This window comes from Anopheles arabiensis, chromosome 3 (assembly GCF_016920715.1).
Source record: "Anopheles arabiensis isolate DONGOLA chromosome 3, AaraD3, whole genome shotgun sequence".
Classification (NCBI taxonomy): Eukaryota; Metazoa; Arthropoda; class Insecta; order Diptera; family Culicidae; genus Anopheles; species Anopheles arabiensis.
The window spans coordinates 91587014-91603432 of NC_053518.1; the positions used below are offsets into that span (position 1 = coordinate 91587014).

At 47.2% G+C, this 16419-nt stretch overlaps 2 protein-coding genes across 5 annotated transcripts in view; both read right to left on the reverse strand.

The window, feature by feature from the left end:
- LOC120900740 (calcium-transporting ATPase type 2C member 1) overlaps nucleotides 1–11353 on the reverse strand; it is a 53130-nt gene extending 41777 nt beyond the window's left edge. Inside the window, exons 1-2 of one of the 4 annotated variants that reach the window (XM_040308161.1) lie at nucleotides 7416–7605; nucleotides 6741–6935 (exon numbers count right to left, since the gene is read on the reverse strand). In XM_040308161.1, the coding sequence (XP_040164095.1) occupies nucleotides 6741–6764 (24 nt within the window). In that variant the 5' untranslated portion in view covers nucleotides 6765–6935; nucleotides 7416–7605. Of the gene's footprint in view, nucleotides 1–6740; nucleotides 6936–7405; nucleotides 7606–9226; nucleotides 9793–10728 lie in introns of those variants that run through there. The other 3 variants (XM_040308160.1, XM_040308162.1, XM_040308159.1) reach the window with 3 other exon arrangements.
- Nucleotides 11354–11953: 600 nt separating this feature from the next.
- LOC120900489 lies at nucleotides 11954–16414 on the reverse strand. The gene is made up of 4 exons (XM_040307551.1): nucleotides 15831–16414; nucleotides 13794–15760; nucleotides 13501–13724; nucleotides 11954–13414 (listed from the first exon to the last, which is right to left on the reverse strand). The coding sequence occupies exons 2-4, from the start codon at nucleotides 15708–15710 to the stop codon at nucleotides 13222–13224; spliced, it is 2334 nt and encodes a 777-aa protein (XP_040163485.1). The 5' UTR covers nucleotides 15711–15760; nucleotides 15831–16414; the 3' UTR covers nucleotides 11954–13221.
- Nucleotides 16415–16419: the final 5 nt, after the last annotated feature.

Consider the following 16419-nt stretch of genomic DNA (forward strand, 5'->3'; position numbering starts at 1 on the left):
CAACATTTTGCTCTTTGATATAAATGAAAAATTGAACCTTCACAAAAAAACGATCAAATTGTGCTCATTTGAAGCGGTCTTTTTCGGTGGGTTTTTGTTTATTTTTTACCTCACACAAACACTGGGCTCGCGGTCTCGGGTTTCGTTGTTCGAATTCAAGTGGGACGAAGTGGCTTGAAAATTGCATCGGATGTGTGAAAAATGTTAATGAACTTTTGATAGCCCCGGCAGCGCAGCAATATCATGCTGGAACTCGTGCTGTACGATGCCGTACCGAAAGCTACAAATAATGGACGAACGATTTGCTATCCCCCCGCAACAACAAAAAAGGACAAACCCGCAAAAACATGACGGGAAAAACTGTTTAAACCCTCATCAGAAATGGGGGGGGGGGGGAGAGCGAAGGGCAAACAGGCAAAAACCTATCGCTCAACAAATTATGCAACAATGAAACCGGTAATATGTTCCCTTCCATGTGCCGGTAGCACCGAGCGCATTAAGACCTAGAAAAGGGTGAATCCTGTCAGCAAGCTTGATACACAACCCACAATATGTATCTCTTACCACAGCGGCAAAAGTGAGCGGATTAACTCTCGCTTTTCGGCTGTGTTTTATCCAAACCGACCGTGTATGTGTGCGTGCGTGTATGTCTTACAGGAAGAAAGCCCGAATGGCCGGAAATCTGAATCGGAAACATTTCCACCCAGCCCATAGAGCACAAATACGGCAGGTTCATTAAGCAACCCCCAGACGGCGAGTACACACAACCGGGGGGATGTAGTCTATACAATGTGAGGAGCATTTTTCACGATTTTTCCCACAGAAGGTCGGGAGCGTTCTGTCAGTTGCATCCTTCTTTTTATTCTGCTAATAGATTTTCTTGCTTCGGCCGAATGTCTTCAAAAGCGAGACAGTTTATTCACCCTAGAGGGGTAGGAGGTTATGACCGCAGCACACCCGCGTTGGAAGGGATACGATACGGAGAAAGAGTACACATTCCCTTTCCACAAGACTTTCCTCCTTCCACGAGAGGAAAAACTTCAAAGTTGGGCGGTTTTCTTCGACCACAAAATCCGACCCTTTCTGCAGGGAAATGGTTCTAGAGCATGATGAAAAGAGGTAAAATTTGAGTGAGGAAATGGCCGGGGAGGAGAAGGGGTACAAAACTTTTCACCCAAAGATTTCTCACTATGAAAATGGCAAGTACAAAATGTCCAAAGAGTCCTCGGTTAAGAAGGATCGCGGGGGAATGTTTTTTCGAAGGAGACCACATTTCGCCCAAATAAAGAAAATGGGGTAAAATGGGGTATTTATTAAGCATTTAATTTCTTTACTGTGTGTTTCAATGCTTGTTGTTTTGTTCAATCAGAATTCCTATGATGATTGTTACCCCTTTATTCGGTAAAAGATGTACATAATTCTTATAGCTCAGTTATTAGGGAAACATTTTGAGCATTATTTAAAAGAAAAACGGAAGTTAGACAGACAGAACTTTAACGTCCGGTCACGTACCAGCTACCCACCGTCAAAACACACTGCGGAGGTCGCTCTAATGGGCTGTGAAAAATGGGTTCATCCCACGAAATGAAACTTTCTCCACTGTCACAACAGAGTATCCTTTTACGCTTAGCCAACTTCCGGTGGTATTTCTTTTTTAGTTACTTTCTGTGTTCATAGATAGCGACGAGACACACGAAACGGCACGGATGGCTGGCCTTTACACACGGAACGCCAAACGATCGATGAATAAAAGGTAAAAGATGAAGCGCTTCCGGAGTTAATCCCGTTTTCGGCAGGCTGCGGGACAACAGCCCGAAACCGGAACCGGTAAACCACTGAAGTGCAACTAAGCCAGACAGCTGTTGCGAACAAAAAAGGGGTAAAGAGCTGGATCCACCGAGACGGGAGGGGGAAATAAAGGTTTTGGTCTTATGAATTTTTGCAACGAAATTATCTAGGCTTGATTGACATGTGGAAAATGAGAAAATTTAGTAGAAAAGGGACTAACATGTACCAAGAAAAATGCAAAACAAATCAATTTTTTTTTCTTCAAAAGACAATGTAAAACATTAGCATACATCAGAAGAAACACTTTAAAGACGGCCTCACACTAATGGTGTTATGTTTTCTTTTTTTGCAGCCAAAGAATGATAATGGATGGAAATTCATGCACATTACATATTCCTCCCATACCATACGCGAAAAAGGCAGTGAAAGTAAAAGGTTGGAAAGATAAAAGACTTAAATTTGAGGTGGAAAAAAACGAGCATCATACGGAACCGATATTCTTGCCTACAGTTAAAAAATGGAAACTGAAAAAGAACTGCCAGAAAAAAAACAGCGCAGTAAAGCAAGTAAAATCATTGATATGCGCTGCATGTGACGTGGTCAGCAGCAGTGGTTGCTGACACGATAGTCTAGCAGGCTATGCTCCTTGATAATCGAGAGAAAGAGAGAGCAACAAAAAATATGGTAGAGCTATGTGAAACTGTATGAAACATAGAAAAAAATGGAACTTTTCTCCTGTCTTGATCAGTTTTAATGTCCTCGGAATACAAAATGTACAAAAAAACGCGCGTGCGGTAACTATCGGGTAGCTCTAATAGTCGGTGGCTCTGTCTGTACCTTATCGTATCCATGGTAGCGAAACGAAACCTGGCCACATAGCAATGCAACAAACCACGTAGTGTGCAAGCAGCTTTGCGTTCGTTTCTCACATAAACACTCACCCACCACGAAAGGTAGAACCAAGCGCACGCGGCAAGGACGATTAATGGTAGTGCATCGATTTTTACGGTGTATCGCTTTCTTTCCATTTATATTTTTTTCTCTTTTTTTTGAATGCATCCTGCTTTCCCTGCAGACAGACAGACAGCCGGCGATGTACACACATGCGAACGGTAAAAGCAGCATGGAAAAGTTCGATGTTTCATCATGTTTAAGTAATGAAGAGTGCGCTACAAACAATGTATGACGAGAATACGATCGATACTTGACAACTCGCTGATGGAATGGGACAAGAAGAAAAAGTGATACATTGAAACCATATAGAAACACACAACCACATCGTCACATGTCACAGAGCTCTGCAAACAAATTGTTGATTGAATGCGAGTGGGAATGGAAGAGCAAAAGAACTTAAATACAAGGATTTCGAAAAGCAATCAAATGAGATTTTTTAGAACACATAAAGAAGAACGAATCGAATATTCCAGGGGTTTTTGGCATAAAATCGTTACATTTGTAATTAATGTACCGTGAGCTTGAAGTAAACAGTTTTAATTGCAATGATAAAGATTTGGTCAATGCCGGTATGCTCTCAACAGAGCTCGGCTTGTTGTTTGCTTTGTAAGTTTACCGCTGCATGTCTTATCATAAACCTGACATTTCTCTACCGGGATTAATCAATTTGTCATTTTTTCTGTCCCTAGCCTGACACACACACTGATGGTCCATTCAACTAACAACTTGTCAACTGGTCTGGTCTACATGAATCTGTTCCACCAGTGTCGTAACCAATTCAACAAACGAATCACAAATTCCGATTGCAAATGAATACGTGGCACGCCAATTTTTCTCCCTTTTTAGTCGCTTTTTTCGTTTTTATTTTTTCAGATTTTAACAGCTCCAACAGTAGTAGTAAAACAACAACCGTAAACGAGCGAGCGCTAGCTCTAATTCAATTTAATTCAATCCAGTCACGCACCCGAGACAAAACTTAGGCAGCACTAGCAACAACACACAGTCACAGCCAGTTATCAATGGTAAAATTTTAAATCAAATGACGTCCCCAATGGGCCTGGCCAGCGAAGCATGGCGAATCGTTGACTTAATGAATCGTACGTTCGGCATATCACAGCAGTAAACCATTTTTGCGAAGTGAATGAACTTTTTGGCGGGCGTTTCTTTTCACCATTAAATTTCTCGAATGCGAAATGCTTTTTGGAAAATGCAAAGTGCGTTAAAAAGTGTTTGCCAAAGCTTTCGGTTTTGGGTTGATTGATAATTTTCGCCATTTTTCCAATTTAAATGCAACACAGGTTGGACAGGAGTGAAGGAAAGCAAATCTTTCCGTCTGTATACTTACTTAAAAGAAGGTTGTTTTTCCCCCCAACAACGTGACAACGATCGGACTTGGCTTCAAGCTCTTTGCGTTGAAATCGCTTGTCAATCTTTCAACTGATAATCACGCTTCGAACCCACCGTCGCTGGGGCAATAGCAACGATGCAACTGCAGCTGCAACCAGGAGACAGCCATTAAGGTAATGCTGATAATGACTGTAAAGCGAACGTTACCCAAGATGATCTTGACTGATCTTACATCACAACAAACTGAAAAGGTGCATGGAAAGGGTTCAGCGCAAATGGAAAACAAGCCATTGAGCCACTGACGAGTTGTTAAGGGTTACGTTAAGGGTTCAATATGAAAAAATTTCAATAAAATCTAGTTCTAACTGGAAAAGAACAAAAATATTAACCAATGAGCATATTCTGTCTGAAGAAACTTCAATGAATCGTCCCGAAACGGACGTCACGCTCGTGATAAAACTGTCCAACAGCAGCCGGAAATTAATATTTCTGCTTTAATCAGCAATCGAACGCAGTCTCTTAAAATAGCATCGCATTTGCCTGTGCTGACGTGACAAATTCAAGAAACAGCATTACTCGGAACAATTTCCTTTCACTTATTTTCGTCGTTTTGTTCGACGGCCGCAAATGGCAAAAGCGTTAGAACGCTGGCATCGTACGAGCGTAGAGCGAAAGCGCGTCGAGACAACAAAGCCCTTTGTGCTCATACTTCACCAGGCGCATGGCGCACCAGTGGCTTCGGTGATATAGATGGTGACATTTTTATCTTCGAAATTCAGTTCATTTTTATGCCAAAAATACAACATACTTCTAGCGATAAAGTTACCCAAAACTGTTCTACATCTTTAATTGCCGATTTCAACTATTTGGATTAAAGGCGTCCGATTTAGATCACTTACAGTACAACACCGGGCCCCATTCCGCTGCGATTGTAAATTCAATTGCCGTTGGGTTGTTGTTTCCCGTACATGTCACGGGAAATGGCCGAGACTGAACAAATAGCATAAAACAAACAGTAGCATGCCGAGACACGCGGGCCTGCCACCGGGCAGATCAAACATTAAACAACAACCACACTTGACACACGCGTTCCCAACGTTGGTACCTACTGCGCAACTATCGTCTGACCCGCACAGACCACTCACCGAGCCTATCAATCATGCGTAGCGAACATTGATAACAAAACGGCGAACGGGAGGGGAAAGTGCAAAAAGCGAAGCAATGAATTGCCGACGATTAAAATGATTTCTAGATAGCGCTTTCCAAGTTTTGATTCCATTCTTTTTGCACTGTGTCGCACCAGTGAGGCGTGTTAATTGAAATTAGCTCTTTGTATGGTTGCATTGCCACCCAAGAAGATGGAAAGAGCACCTGCATGTAAGCATCACATTTGGTGGAATAATGTTTTTCTTATGAGCAAGAGTGTCTGCACTGCTAAGTGCATCAACATCCATCGAGCAATGGCAAGAACCTAACCAACGCTACCACCAACCTAAGCACATGCGCTCTCTATTGACAGCTTGTTAAAAGTTAGTTCAGTGTTCAGTTGGACAAATTTTTGCGGTATACAGACATACAAAAAATATGATGAGCAAAAAGAGCACTCTCGCACATACGCACCCCTTCACTTGTGCACATAAAAACTAACATAAAAATGTTTTACTTTTTTCCCTTGCTGAATGATTCACGCTCAGTGTCTAAAAACGAACGAATTCAATCCGAGCAGAAAAGGAATATGAAGATCACTTTTTTTTCGCCAAAAGCGCTCATCGAAAGCATTCAACAGGATCCCTCCTCTCCTCTGTCGGACTATTTGCGTCGAAAAAATGGGATGAAAATGGCCCTCACACACAGCGGATGGAATTACATACGTTTTTGTAAGTCGCTACATGTACGTTAAAAATCTCCCAAATTAAACTCCTATAGTTTTTGTTTTTACAGCACACTTGAAATTCAATTCTGTCTGAGGAACAATGTAAAAACATCATGTTTTTCTTTTTCTTCGCTACTTTGTGGGTAGAGATTTACTGAAGCTGCTTTATGAATAATGATCCAGTTGAGATTTGAACGCAATACGTGCGAGTTATTAATCATCGCTTATGACGTCTACACTACCAGGTCGTCGCATGATAGTGACGTTAAAACTCATTTAGGTAAAACTAACGTTCGTCACATTCATAGTTTATTTTATTCTATCATATTTTAAGTGAGCTTTATGCTCCGAATAGTACAAAACAGTGGTTCAGATAGAGCAAAATGTTGCAACGAGAAAATATCTTCCCAGACCAAACGACGACCACAAACGTAACTACCAGCAGGGTAAGAGCAAACAAAGAATGAACGTGGACATGGTGGAAAGTGTCACGCACAGAGCATAACCCCTGACATGACCGGCTGTGGACGCTATGGTGCGAGACAAAGAGAGAGAGAGAGAAAGGATACTAGACACACGGAAGGAATTAAAAGTTGACCTAAAAAGCCACTCGCACTAGCCGGGACGATGGCCGGAGCAGGATGATGACCGGACCATCGAACAAGCGCAACACATACAAAAACTGATAGAACCTTAAATAAAGAAGGGAACATTGCCAAGGGGTTTAAGGCTCGGTACTAGTGTAATATATAGGTGAGAAAAACGAACGATACATTACTTTTTCTTTCACCTTTTCAGGCATGTTGAAGGCGCGATGTACGATGGGTTTCCTTTCAGTAGAGCTCAATAGTTTAACTTCACTGATGTATTTGCTTTGGCAATATATTACTGTTTCACACAATTTTCAACACAATCCTTTACCGGAGAAATTTAACTGTTGCAGTGGAAATTACAGTGCTTTCCAATAAACACGCTAGATGTTTGAAATGACACGAAATACGAAAGAAATAAATAACTATATCTTCAACCTCGAATAAACGGACTCACTAAAAACATTCACGTGATCGTGGTAAACCACACACACACACATACACTCATGCACACTATGTTGCTGCTCTTTCCGTCCACTCCGAAAGGCTGACCGCAATGCAAAGAGCAGAAGAACAGGAGCTTGACTAGTTTTCTCGCACACCAAAAACGAGCGAAATCGTTGCACACTGTTGCACCGAATGCACCACGGACCACCACCACCACAGACAGCGGCAAATCCCTTTCGAAACGGGGCACACAAAATTATGTCACCTTCCGCTTTCCGTTTCCGGCGTGCAGTGGGCACGTCCAACCCCGAGCAATCCGTTCGAATCGAATTCCACCACCACCACTACCTCCTCACCGCTTCAAAACGATGCAAAAAGAGAGGGGAAAGCCTTCCCCCAAACTTACTACTACGCACCGACAATACAAAGTTGCTGTGTTTTTGCTGTGCTTTCCCGCCTTTCCTCACTCTCTCCACCCCTTCTCCGCCTTCCTCGAGAAAGCGTGAAGGGAAGAAGAAGAAAAAAAGCGGTGGAAAACTGAGCGCGGGTGACAACAATTTTCCACTGACCGACCTTCGCAGTACGGTATGGCGAAGACTAGTGAGCTTGGTGCGATACACATTTTCCCGTTAAACCCATCGACAACGAATCCGTCCGATTCGTCCCCCCCCCCACCCACGCTTTCGTTCTCCTGCTGTCGGAAAAGCTCGCTCTTTCTCTTCGCGAAGCTCTCTCAGCAGTTTCTCTTTCCCGCTTGCTTGTTTGTGTGCTTCAACTGTAACTATCCTGCTCTCTCTCGGTCGCTCTCTCGTCGCTCCATGGAAACGGTGGTAATGTCCTTCGACGACAGCACCGCAACGTATCCTTTTCCTGCTGCCCCTCCCAAACGTTAGCCGTTGTCGATTTTCCCGCATTCATTCGCTGTCCTTTTCTAGCACGAAGGTATACACGCTCTCACATCTCACTACCGTATGCGTATACAGAGTATCGCAAAACATTATTGTAACACAAAGCGGGTAGAGCAAACAGGCAGATAAAAGGGGAAATTCCCTTCAAAGGAAGCTTTTGTTCTCGAAGAGCCTTGAGGAGCACGACGACGACGACGACGACGACGACGACGATGAGGCAAAGCTTTCGCCGTTGTTCGAAGTGTGCGCCAACCACAAACAGTGGAAAGGATTATGCGCAAACAGCGGTGGAAGCACAGGGAGAGACATTTCTCGCTCCCTCTCTCTCTTTGACAGCGCTGTTGGGAAAACGCTGGAACGGTAGTGTATGTTTTGATGTTTTTTTAGGCAATATATACAAACACACACACACACATACATACCGCAGGGGCACGGTTTAGTGTACAGCAGGAGCAGCAGCAGCAGTACACAGCAAGGCAAAACGCGTGATCGAAAGGATGACGTGTGCCTTCTTGGGTGGAATATATCCCCGTCGTGTGCATGTGTCGGTGTACGAGGTGTCTTTACGCTTACCACTGAAGTAGTAGCTATCGTATGGCACAAGTGGGCCAATAAATAACAATGCATGCGGTCAAGTGGTCAAGTTTTCCTTTCACGAAGGAATGTATCCACGATGCAGCGGATGTCAGTTTAGTAATGTTTTCAATGTTATGTTCAATGTTCAATGGTTAGTGTATCAATTAAAAAAAATGCGATATGCTGTAATTTTTCTGAAACAGACGAGATTGAAATTCTACTAAAAGTTATCGCAGGACCGTGTAAATGGCTTTTGTTATGAGACTAAAAGATACATTAAGATCATATTCACAAAATAAGTGAACATTTTACTAATTTTGTTTTCTAACAATTGAGCAAATTTTAAAAATAAAAAATTAATCAAAATAACAAACAATAAATGTAAATTACAAGTACGAAGAATAATGGAAGAAAATCTCAACTTAAGGAAGGTAACATAAGGGAACATAAGGGAACACACCATCACCCCACAGTGGAGAAGAAAGAGTGGAATAGAAGTAACCGAAAACCCCTCCCCAAGGTCACGTTTATGGGGTCCACAAAAAAAAACACGAACATTGGATTGAAGGCAAGAAAAGGCACAAACAACACGTCAGTGTCAAATTTTGGTACTTTCTGAGCTTCACGAAGATCGGATCTTACAACGCGGTCGAGACATAAACGACCATTTCTGCTGACGTTTTGCTTATGCTATTCAGACGGCGTACAACAACCACCGCGGGAATTGAGAACTGTTTGCTCACCGGCATATCAACAACCTTGCCGAAACCGGCCACCAGCGGGGCAATGAGGCGGCCCAGGTAGCTCCCATCCTGACCGGACTGCCGGTAACTGTGACCGAACTCGCGATCTGCGCCATCACGATGCACCACCGCTTCGTCGGGGCAGGTTTGGGACAGTGATTCGTACCCCAGCACGGATCGGCGTCCCATTCCCAGCAGTCGACCAAGCGAGCTGCCAATGCTGGGCATTAGATGCTCCGCCATAATGATATCCACACCGGCACTACCACATAAACACCACCACACAACACGCACGCGAACGCCGAAAAGTGTGATCGATCGATCCCTCGTAAGGGCTGTTGTGTCTCGAAATAAACGCACAAATTCTAAACTCACACAAACGCGCGCGCGCGCTCGCACAGGCACACACACTTTGCGCAAGTGACAAGTCGGAAGCCTCGGACGCCACGGAGGAAAAATCCCGTTAAACCATCAAACTCCGGACAAAATGACGGGATCCGGGAACGAAAGCACACGATCTGCTCGCCGGCGACGCCGCTGAATTGCGGCACGTAACTGCGGCAATTACGCCAAGGGCTCCGAGCGGCCGGTTTAGAATCGCGTCACTCCGCTCCGCTCACACGGTCACTCTCTTCTACGCGCGCGGGCTCTCTTCGCTCGCGGCGGGTGCGCTAATTAAATACGATCTTCACGTGCGATCCTCCCAGTGTGTGCCCAGGCAGGCCAGCAGCAGGAGGATCATCGCCCGCGGCGCACGCTAGAACGAAGATGCCGGACAAGCGAAATGCCGGGAGAGCAAGAGCGGATCAGAAAGAGAATGTTCAACGTTGCGTCTGGAGGATGATGACGTTCTCCAGCCCTCTCTGTTCGGATCGTAGTCGACCATGCTGATGCTTCTTCCCCGGCGAAACAAACGAAAAGAATTCCATAGTAATAATGCGAAGAAAATGGGGACCACAGAACATCAAACATGATCGTACGCAACAACCGAAGTATGCTGTGCGAAGAGAAAGCTTCTCCCAGTATGTGTGCGAGTGTTTGTTTGTGCGTTTGGAATAATTGGACTGTTTAAATAAAAACACACACCCTCCTGTGTCATTTCAAGCACATCTGGAATATCGCAAAACTGGCGCAGACACGGCGATAGGGGGAAAGATGATACGGCTGGTGGCGCCCTGTACGAGGGACTTTGCGCAGGTTGTTGCGCTCCGTCTCTGACCTAGAGAGAAAGATAATGTGGAGGCCGCCCCATTGGGACGGGTGATTACAGCAGTACAGAGAGAGCGACACACACACACACAGAAAGAACCCCTCGAATGATAATCGATTTCGATTGCGAAGCGGCATCCAAAGGGACGGTGTGTGTACCTGCGTCGCGTCGAAAATGATTTGTCATCAAATCAAGGAAATGTGCTCTGCGTCAAAACACGATGATATCGCTGCAGGTAATTAATGCTTTGTGATAGATAAACAAGATTAATTAAAAAGCGTACAATACACACCGTATCGTTGCCGTCAGGATGCTGCAGGGATACTCTGCTCCGTCACCACACACACACACACACACGGGCGTGCAGTGCGTAACACGGAGATTGTTTGCACTTTTTTGCCCTTTGTCTCCCTCCGGGTGGAAAACGTGGATAACACAAACGCACACACAGACACACGGAGACACTCCCGTTTGGCACAGCACTCGGTTTGGAAAATGCACCTTTTTTCCTTTGTTTTGTTTTCGTGCTCACCAGCACTTTTGACAAATCACGTTTAATTAACTAGCTTTACTCCATCCCTTGCGGGCCGCGAAAACCGCGCAAGGAGTTGCCGACTCCTTGTTGTTTTTGCCACGGCACACCAAAAAACACACACTCACACACGCCGTCGCCTACTGTGCCACCCGGCAAGAACGTGGGTGTCGTGTGGTACGGGACAGGGCAGGGAATGTATGCGCAAACAGCAACCCCTCGCACAGGCCCGCCGCGTATGTTTTTCGTTGCGTTTACACCCAATTTACTTTCTGCTTACACCGCTGCCGGTGTCACCGATTGGTTCTTCTTCCGTGTCCGCGTGTATTGTTTCGCCCCCTCAGGAGTTTTCCAAACAACACGGAAAATGTTGTTGTGGAATGACGGGTGGACCGCGCACACTGGGCGAATCGGGCGTAGCTCCTGGACATAATAGGGGGTAATTTGATTTTGAATTTAGCATTTTCAATGCTTTAGCATTGGGAAAAACATTCCTTTTGTATCGTTTTATTGAATTCGCCGTAAATTATCTCTCAAATTATGCAAAAAATATGGTAAAATATGGAAAATAATACAATTGTTGTGCAAAGTTTCTTCCACTGTTGCACAATCACATCGCACTGGCAGCACTGCCAACGCTTGTTTTTGACGTTTGAACAACAACAACAGTGTTATCATTCAAATACGCAATTGTTATGCTAAATTAACGGTTTTACTGAGGGTTTAACTTTTGTGACAAAATTCAATGAAAACCAAAGAAATTCATGCTGTGATAAATGACTTGAAGTGGTCATGAAATTGAAAAATTCGGAAAAGGCCCTTTTAAACAAGGGTTTTCTTATCAACATGTTTCAATTATTCACAGAGCCCGATTCACAACACAGAAATGATTTGTTTTAAATCCAATCAAAGCTACTGGAGAATTCAAAACGCGTAAATAATCGATAATATCCCATTAGCAATTAAGATGACAATCTATTTAAAATAGTGTTATTTTAAATATGTTATAGCCTTTATTCGTCTGGGTATTTTCCATCTAACCTTCGCTATTTCTCTCTTTCTTTCTTCTGCTGCTTTTGGGAGAAAGCGAAAAATCGTTGTAAACGTTGTTTCTTTTCCCTAAACCCACAGCTCCACTTCTTATTTCATTCGCGCTTGATTTCGGGGAGGATAGTTTTATCAAATCCTTTTCGTTTGGGATCACAAGAAAACGAGATAAAGTGTCTCTCCCTTTCCCGCTCTCTCTTTTCGCAGACTATTAAGTGTCCCTTCACAAATCACGTCGCGTACCGAAGCTTTCACACCCTCAGCTAATCGTATTTTCCAGCTAAAATCCCTCTTTGCTTGCCATACGTCCTCGAACACACGCACACCTTGCCTTTACACATTTTAGCGCGTTTCGAACGATTTGTGCTTGCGCGGATGAGTATTTAAACGCATCATTGCCGAGAGAGCGAGCGATAGATGGAACGCTTGTAAAGCCAAATTGAAGCGTGCCGTATGCCCTCCCCCCCTGGGCCGCCATTGCACGTGCCGTACAAAGCAAACCATTTTGCGCATGATATTCCCGCTTTGGTTTCTAACTAAAGCTTTTTTTTCGCGGTTTACGCTACTGGATGGTCCTTCTTTGCGCTCTGCGGCAGGGAAATATATCTTAAACAGTCAGTGGGTCTGTGTGTGTGCGCGCGGGAAGAGAAGCGTACAAGCGTTTAGCCAGCTGCCTCTGTGAGGATGGTAGAATAATGCCCACCAGACCACACGCCACCCGTTGTCCCCTCCCCCCCGTCAAGGGCCGGCGGGTTTAGTTGCACTTAATCCATTTCAAGCGAAGGTGCGCGCATAAGCGTACGAGGAAGATGATGATGATGATAGTTAATGAGTCGTTTTACAACCGTGTAATATTCACACCAACCGTGCACACTGTGCATTCCTGCGTGCGTTTGTCTGCCTGTCTTCCTAGGGGAGCGTTATATTCCATTAGCGTTGTGGTGCAAATGTGCGCAAAAGGATCCGATTTAAAGCCCTTCCATATGGGGTTATGTGATAGGTGTATCAGTGTGTATATATATATTCTTTTCTTAAATACATGCACGAGCGTTGCTCCGAATTCTTCTTTCCTTCAATTCAGATCTGCTGCCAGAGAGCACACACGCACGCACCACACATCCGTATTCAGTCGCGCGCTACACTACACCGCTAGACTTCCACCGCTTCCACGCTTTTGCACGCTTCACAATCCCGTTTCATGTGTATCTACAAGGCCGGACCGAACGGCTCATCGTCGTCGTCATCGTCGTCGTCATCGTCGCTATTAACGCCGACGTCGTGCAGATAGTCCTCCAGCGGTATCGACACACCCTCAGACTTTACCTCGTCCTGCGTGTTTCGAAACGTTTCTATCTGATTGGCCATCGATCGGAGGTTTTCCACCCCGCTTAGCAGTTGTCTGTGGATACGGGAAAGTACGGGAAAATTGGCATTAGATATTGAATGTAAAAAAAACGGGACGGATCAATAGTTGCGCCACCTTACCGTAGATTGCTTTCCGCTGTCGATGCTGCCTGCCGAAGGGCGACCGTTTGTGCGCGCAGAAAAGCGGAAGAACGGTCCCGCCTGGTTCGGTTGCCAAGGTCTCCTGTGCCGTCGTCCTGCCGCACCCTAGCACTGGCGCCCGCACCCGTGCTACCTCCGATGGCGCCGCCACAGGCTTCCTCCTTAAGCGTTTCGTTTTCTCTTCGCAGCGCTTCCATTTCGACCTGCAAATGATCGAACCAATTGAAATGTATTCATGCCACGGAAAAACGCTCATCCCCAATGCTACTCACACTCATATTGCTCAGCTTCTGTCGCAGCTGCTTCATCTCTGCCTCCGCCGTAACGGCCCGTGTTTTCGCCTGCAGGAAGCTGCTAGCATTCGACTGCGTCGACCCACTGGCGCCCCCGGGTCGGGCAAGCGAAACCATCGTTTCGAGGTCGCGCTCCAGCTCCCGGATGCGGCGCGATTGCTCACCGACCGTCCGACGACTAGCTTCCAGCTCGCGCCTTAGCCGCTCGTTCTCGAGCGATTCCGCCCCGAGCCGGTTCTGGTACTGCGTCTCCCACTGTCTCCGGCTCTGCCGATAGCCGCCCATCGTCGCCGATGACGAAGATTCCGACGCGTGCGGCGTGTCGTGCGTAACGTCGGCCAACCGTCCCGACGAATGGATCGGCCCGTCGGACAGAAAGTCCGGCAGGCGATGGATTTTGTTGTCGCCCGTCGTGCCGCTGGAGCCGGGCGGCGGTGAGACGGAATAGTAGTAGGATCGTGATCTGCCACCCGAACCGCCCGCATCGCCGCCACCGCCCGCATTGCCTTCGGTCAGATCGGGCGGCAGTTCCGAGGACGAAGACGTGGGTGAGCGCGGTGGAAGATCGAATCCGAGCTCCGCTGGTCCGGCCAGGTTTGCTGCTCCACTGCGCGAGGGAAGATCGAGCCGCACGCCCATGGAATGCCGGTGTCCAGCAACGGGGGTCGTGTTCGGATCCCGCGCCACTCGGCTACTGCTCGTCGTGCTGCTTGCGGTCAGATCAAACGGTATATCGTTACAGGAAGACAGTGGAGCGCCTCCACCACCGCCGCCGGAAACGTTTGCCACCCCGGTCAGATCTAGCACGTCGTCGAACTCGGCCGACCCAGACGAGCCGCTGCCCGTGCCCTTCGGCAGCGTATTGTACCACTGCTCCATCACGAGATGGTCCTGCACGAAGTCGGGCAGGGCGGCGGAGAACTCGGCCGCCCCAACCAACCCCCTGCCCGGTGGCTCGTTGTGCATTTCCAGCTCGTTTCGCCGATCGACGGCCGCCACAGCCGCCGACGAACCGGGACTGTCGAGATCAAAGTTCGAGTACGACCGCTGCACATACCCGCGCAGCAGTTCCACCTGCTCGCCCAACTGCTCCATCCCGTTGGCATCCTCGCGCAAACCACCACCAGCAGTAGCACTGCCGCCCACTCCACTGCCCGCCGCGGGATAGTCGGAGCTGAAGGAACCGTTGCTGCGACTCTGGTAGATCGAGCCGAACCGATCGTCCGCAAAGTCCGACAGACTCGACTGCGAATCGAACGACGGGAAGCGAGGCGACCGTTTCATCTTCGACTCACTGCTGAGCGTGTTGACTGACTGAAATTGGGGGATTTTTGGCCGCGCACCCGTCGTCGAGCTGACCACGTTGAGCGAGCTGGTGGTGGCCGACTTGGACGGTGATCCAGTGCTGGTGGTGGCGGTCGTTACCGTCGTCAGGGTGCTTCCGTTCGCCCCAGCCAGACCCACCTTGCCCTCGTGCGTTCCGTTCGTGTTGCCAGTGCCACCCGTACCACCACCACCACCACCGCCATCCGCCAGCGAGCTGCCCATTCCGTGCCCATTTATGCTCGATGCACTTCGGCTGTGATTTATGCTGCTGGCGGCACTACCACCGCCTGCACTGGCCCCTCCACCGTTCGTCGTGTGGTTTCCGTCCCACTTGAGAAAGTGTTTGAAGGAGAATGGGTTTTCCTCCCTGCGCGGGGCCACCTCCGGAGTGCTACTCGAGGCGGGCGGCAGTGATGGAGACGTGGACTGTGGTTCCGCCGGCTGGGCGGACGGGCCATTTTCCGGACCCTCCGGCGCGGTGGACGAGGACGCCGGGGCCGCTTTCACCGAAGACGAAGGAGTGGCTGCAGTCAGATCATCCGTGTTGATGTTGTTGTTATCCTTTGCCATCGCCAGCGGGATGAGAAGCTCGTGGGCAAACTGTGGCTTGTTTGGCCCACCTATTCAGGAAGAGAAGGCACAGTGAATAGAGTGGAATTTTTTACTGATTAGAAACACCTGCACACTTACCGTACGCGATAACCGATCTGGGGAGCTTTTTCCCCCTTCAGAGGTGTGTCCAATGGGCAAGAGCTGTGGGCAAACGTGTACAAGCGTTCCGCGGTGGCGATTTGCCAATTAACAACCGACTCTGGATGAGATTGCTAAACACGGGCTCACTTTACTACGGGGCAAGATGGGGCAAGGAACTACAAACTGCCGTGTCGCTTTTGTTGCCGAATTATTGCTTGGGGAATAATTATTTTCGACACGACATTTAGCAGACGATCGACCCCCGTAGTAGGGACAGCAAAAACAATAAGCGTACACCCGTCCGTGCTCGCGAGAGATCGAAAGGCAAGCGAGGCGAAAGTGAACTCAAAACGTAGCTTCTTCCCCTTGAACACGCTTCTTGCCGTGTTTATCACTTCGGTTAACAGTTTTCCACCAAGAAATAAGCTGAATATTTCATTGCGTCCGAGTGTCTTTCGCCCAAGGAAGAAGTTGCGTTTTTTCTTTTGTCCCTTTTGGCAGCGACTTTTTTTCTTCTCTTCTCTCTTTCTCTCTCTCTCCCCTCCCGGAGCTAAACATTGCTGTCAGATGACAGCGCCGTGTTGAC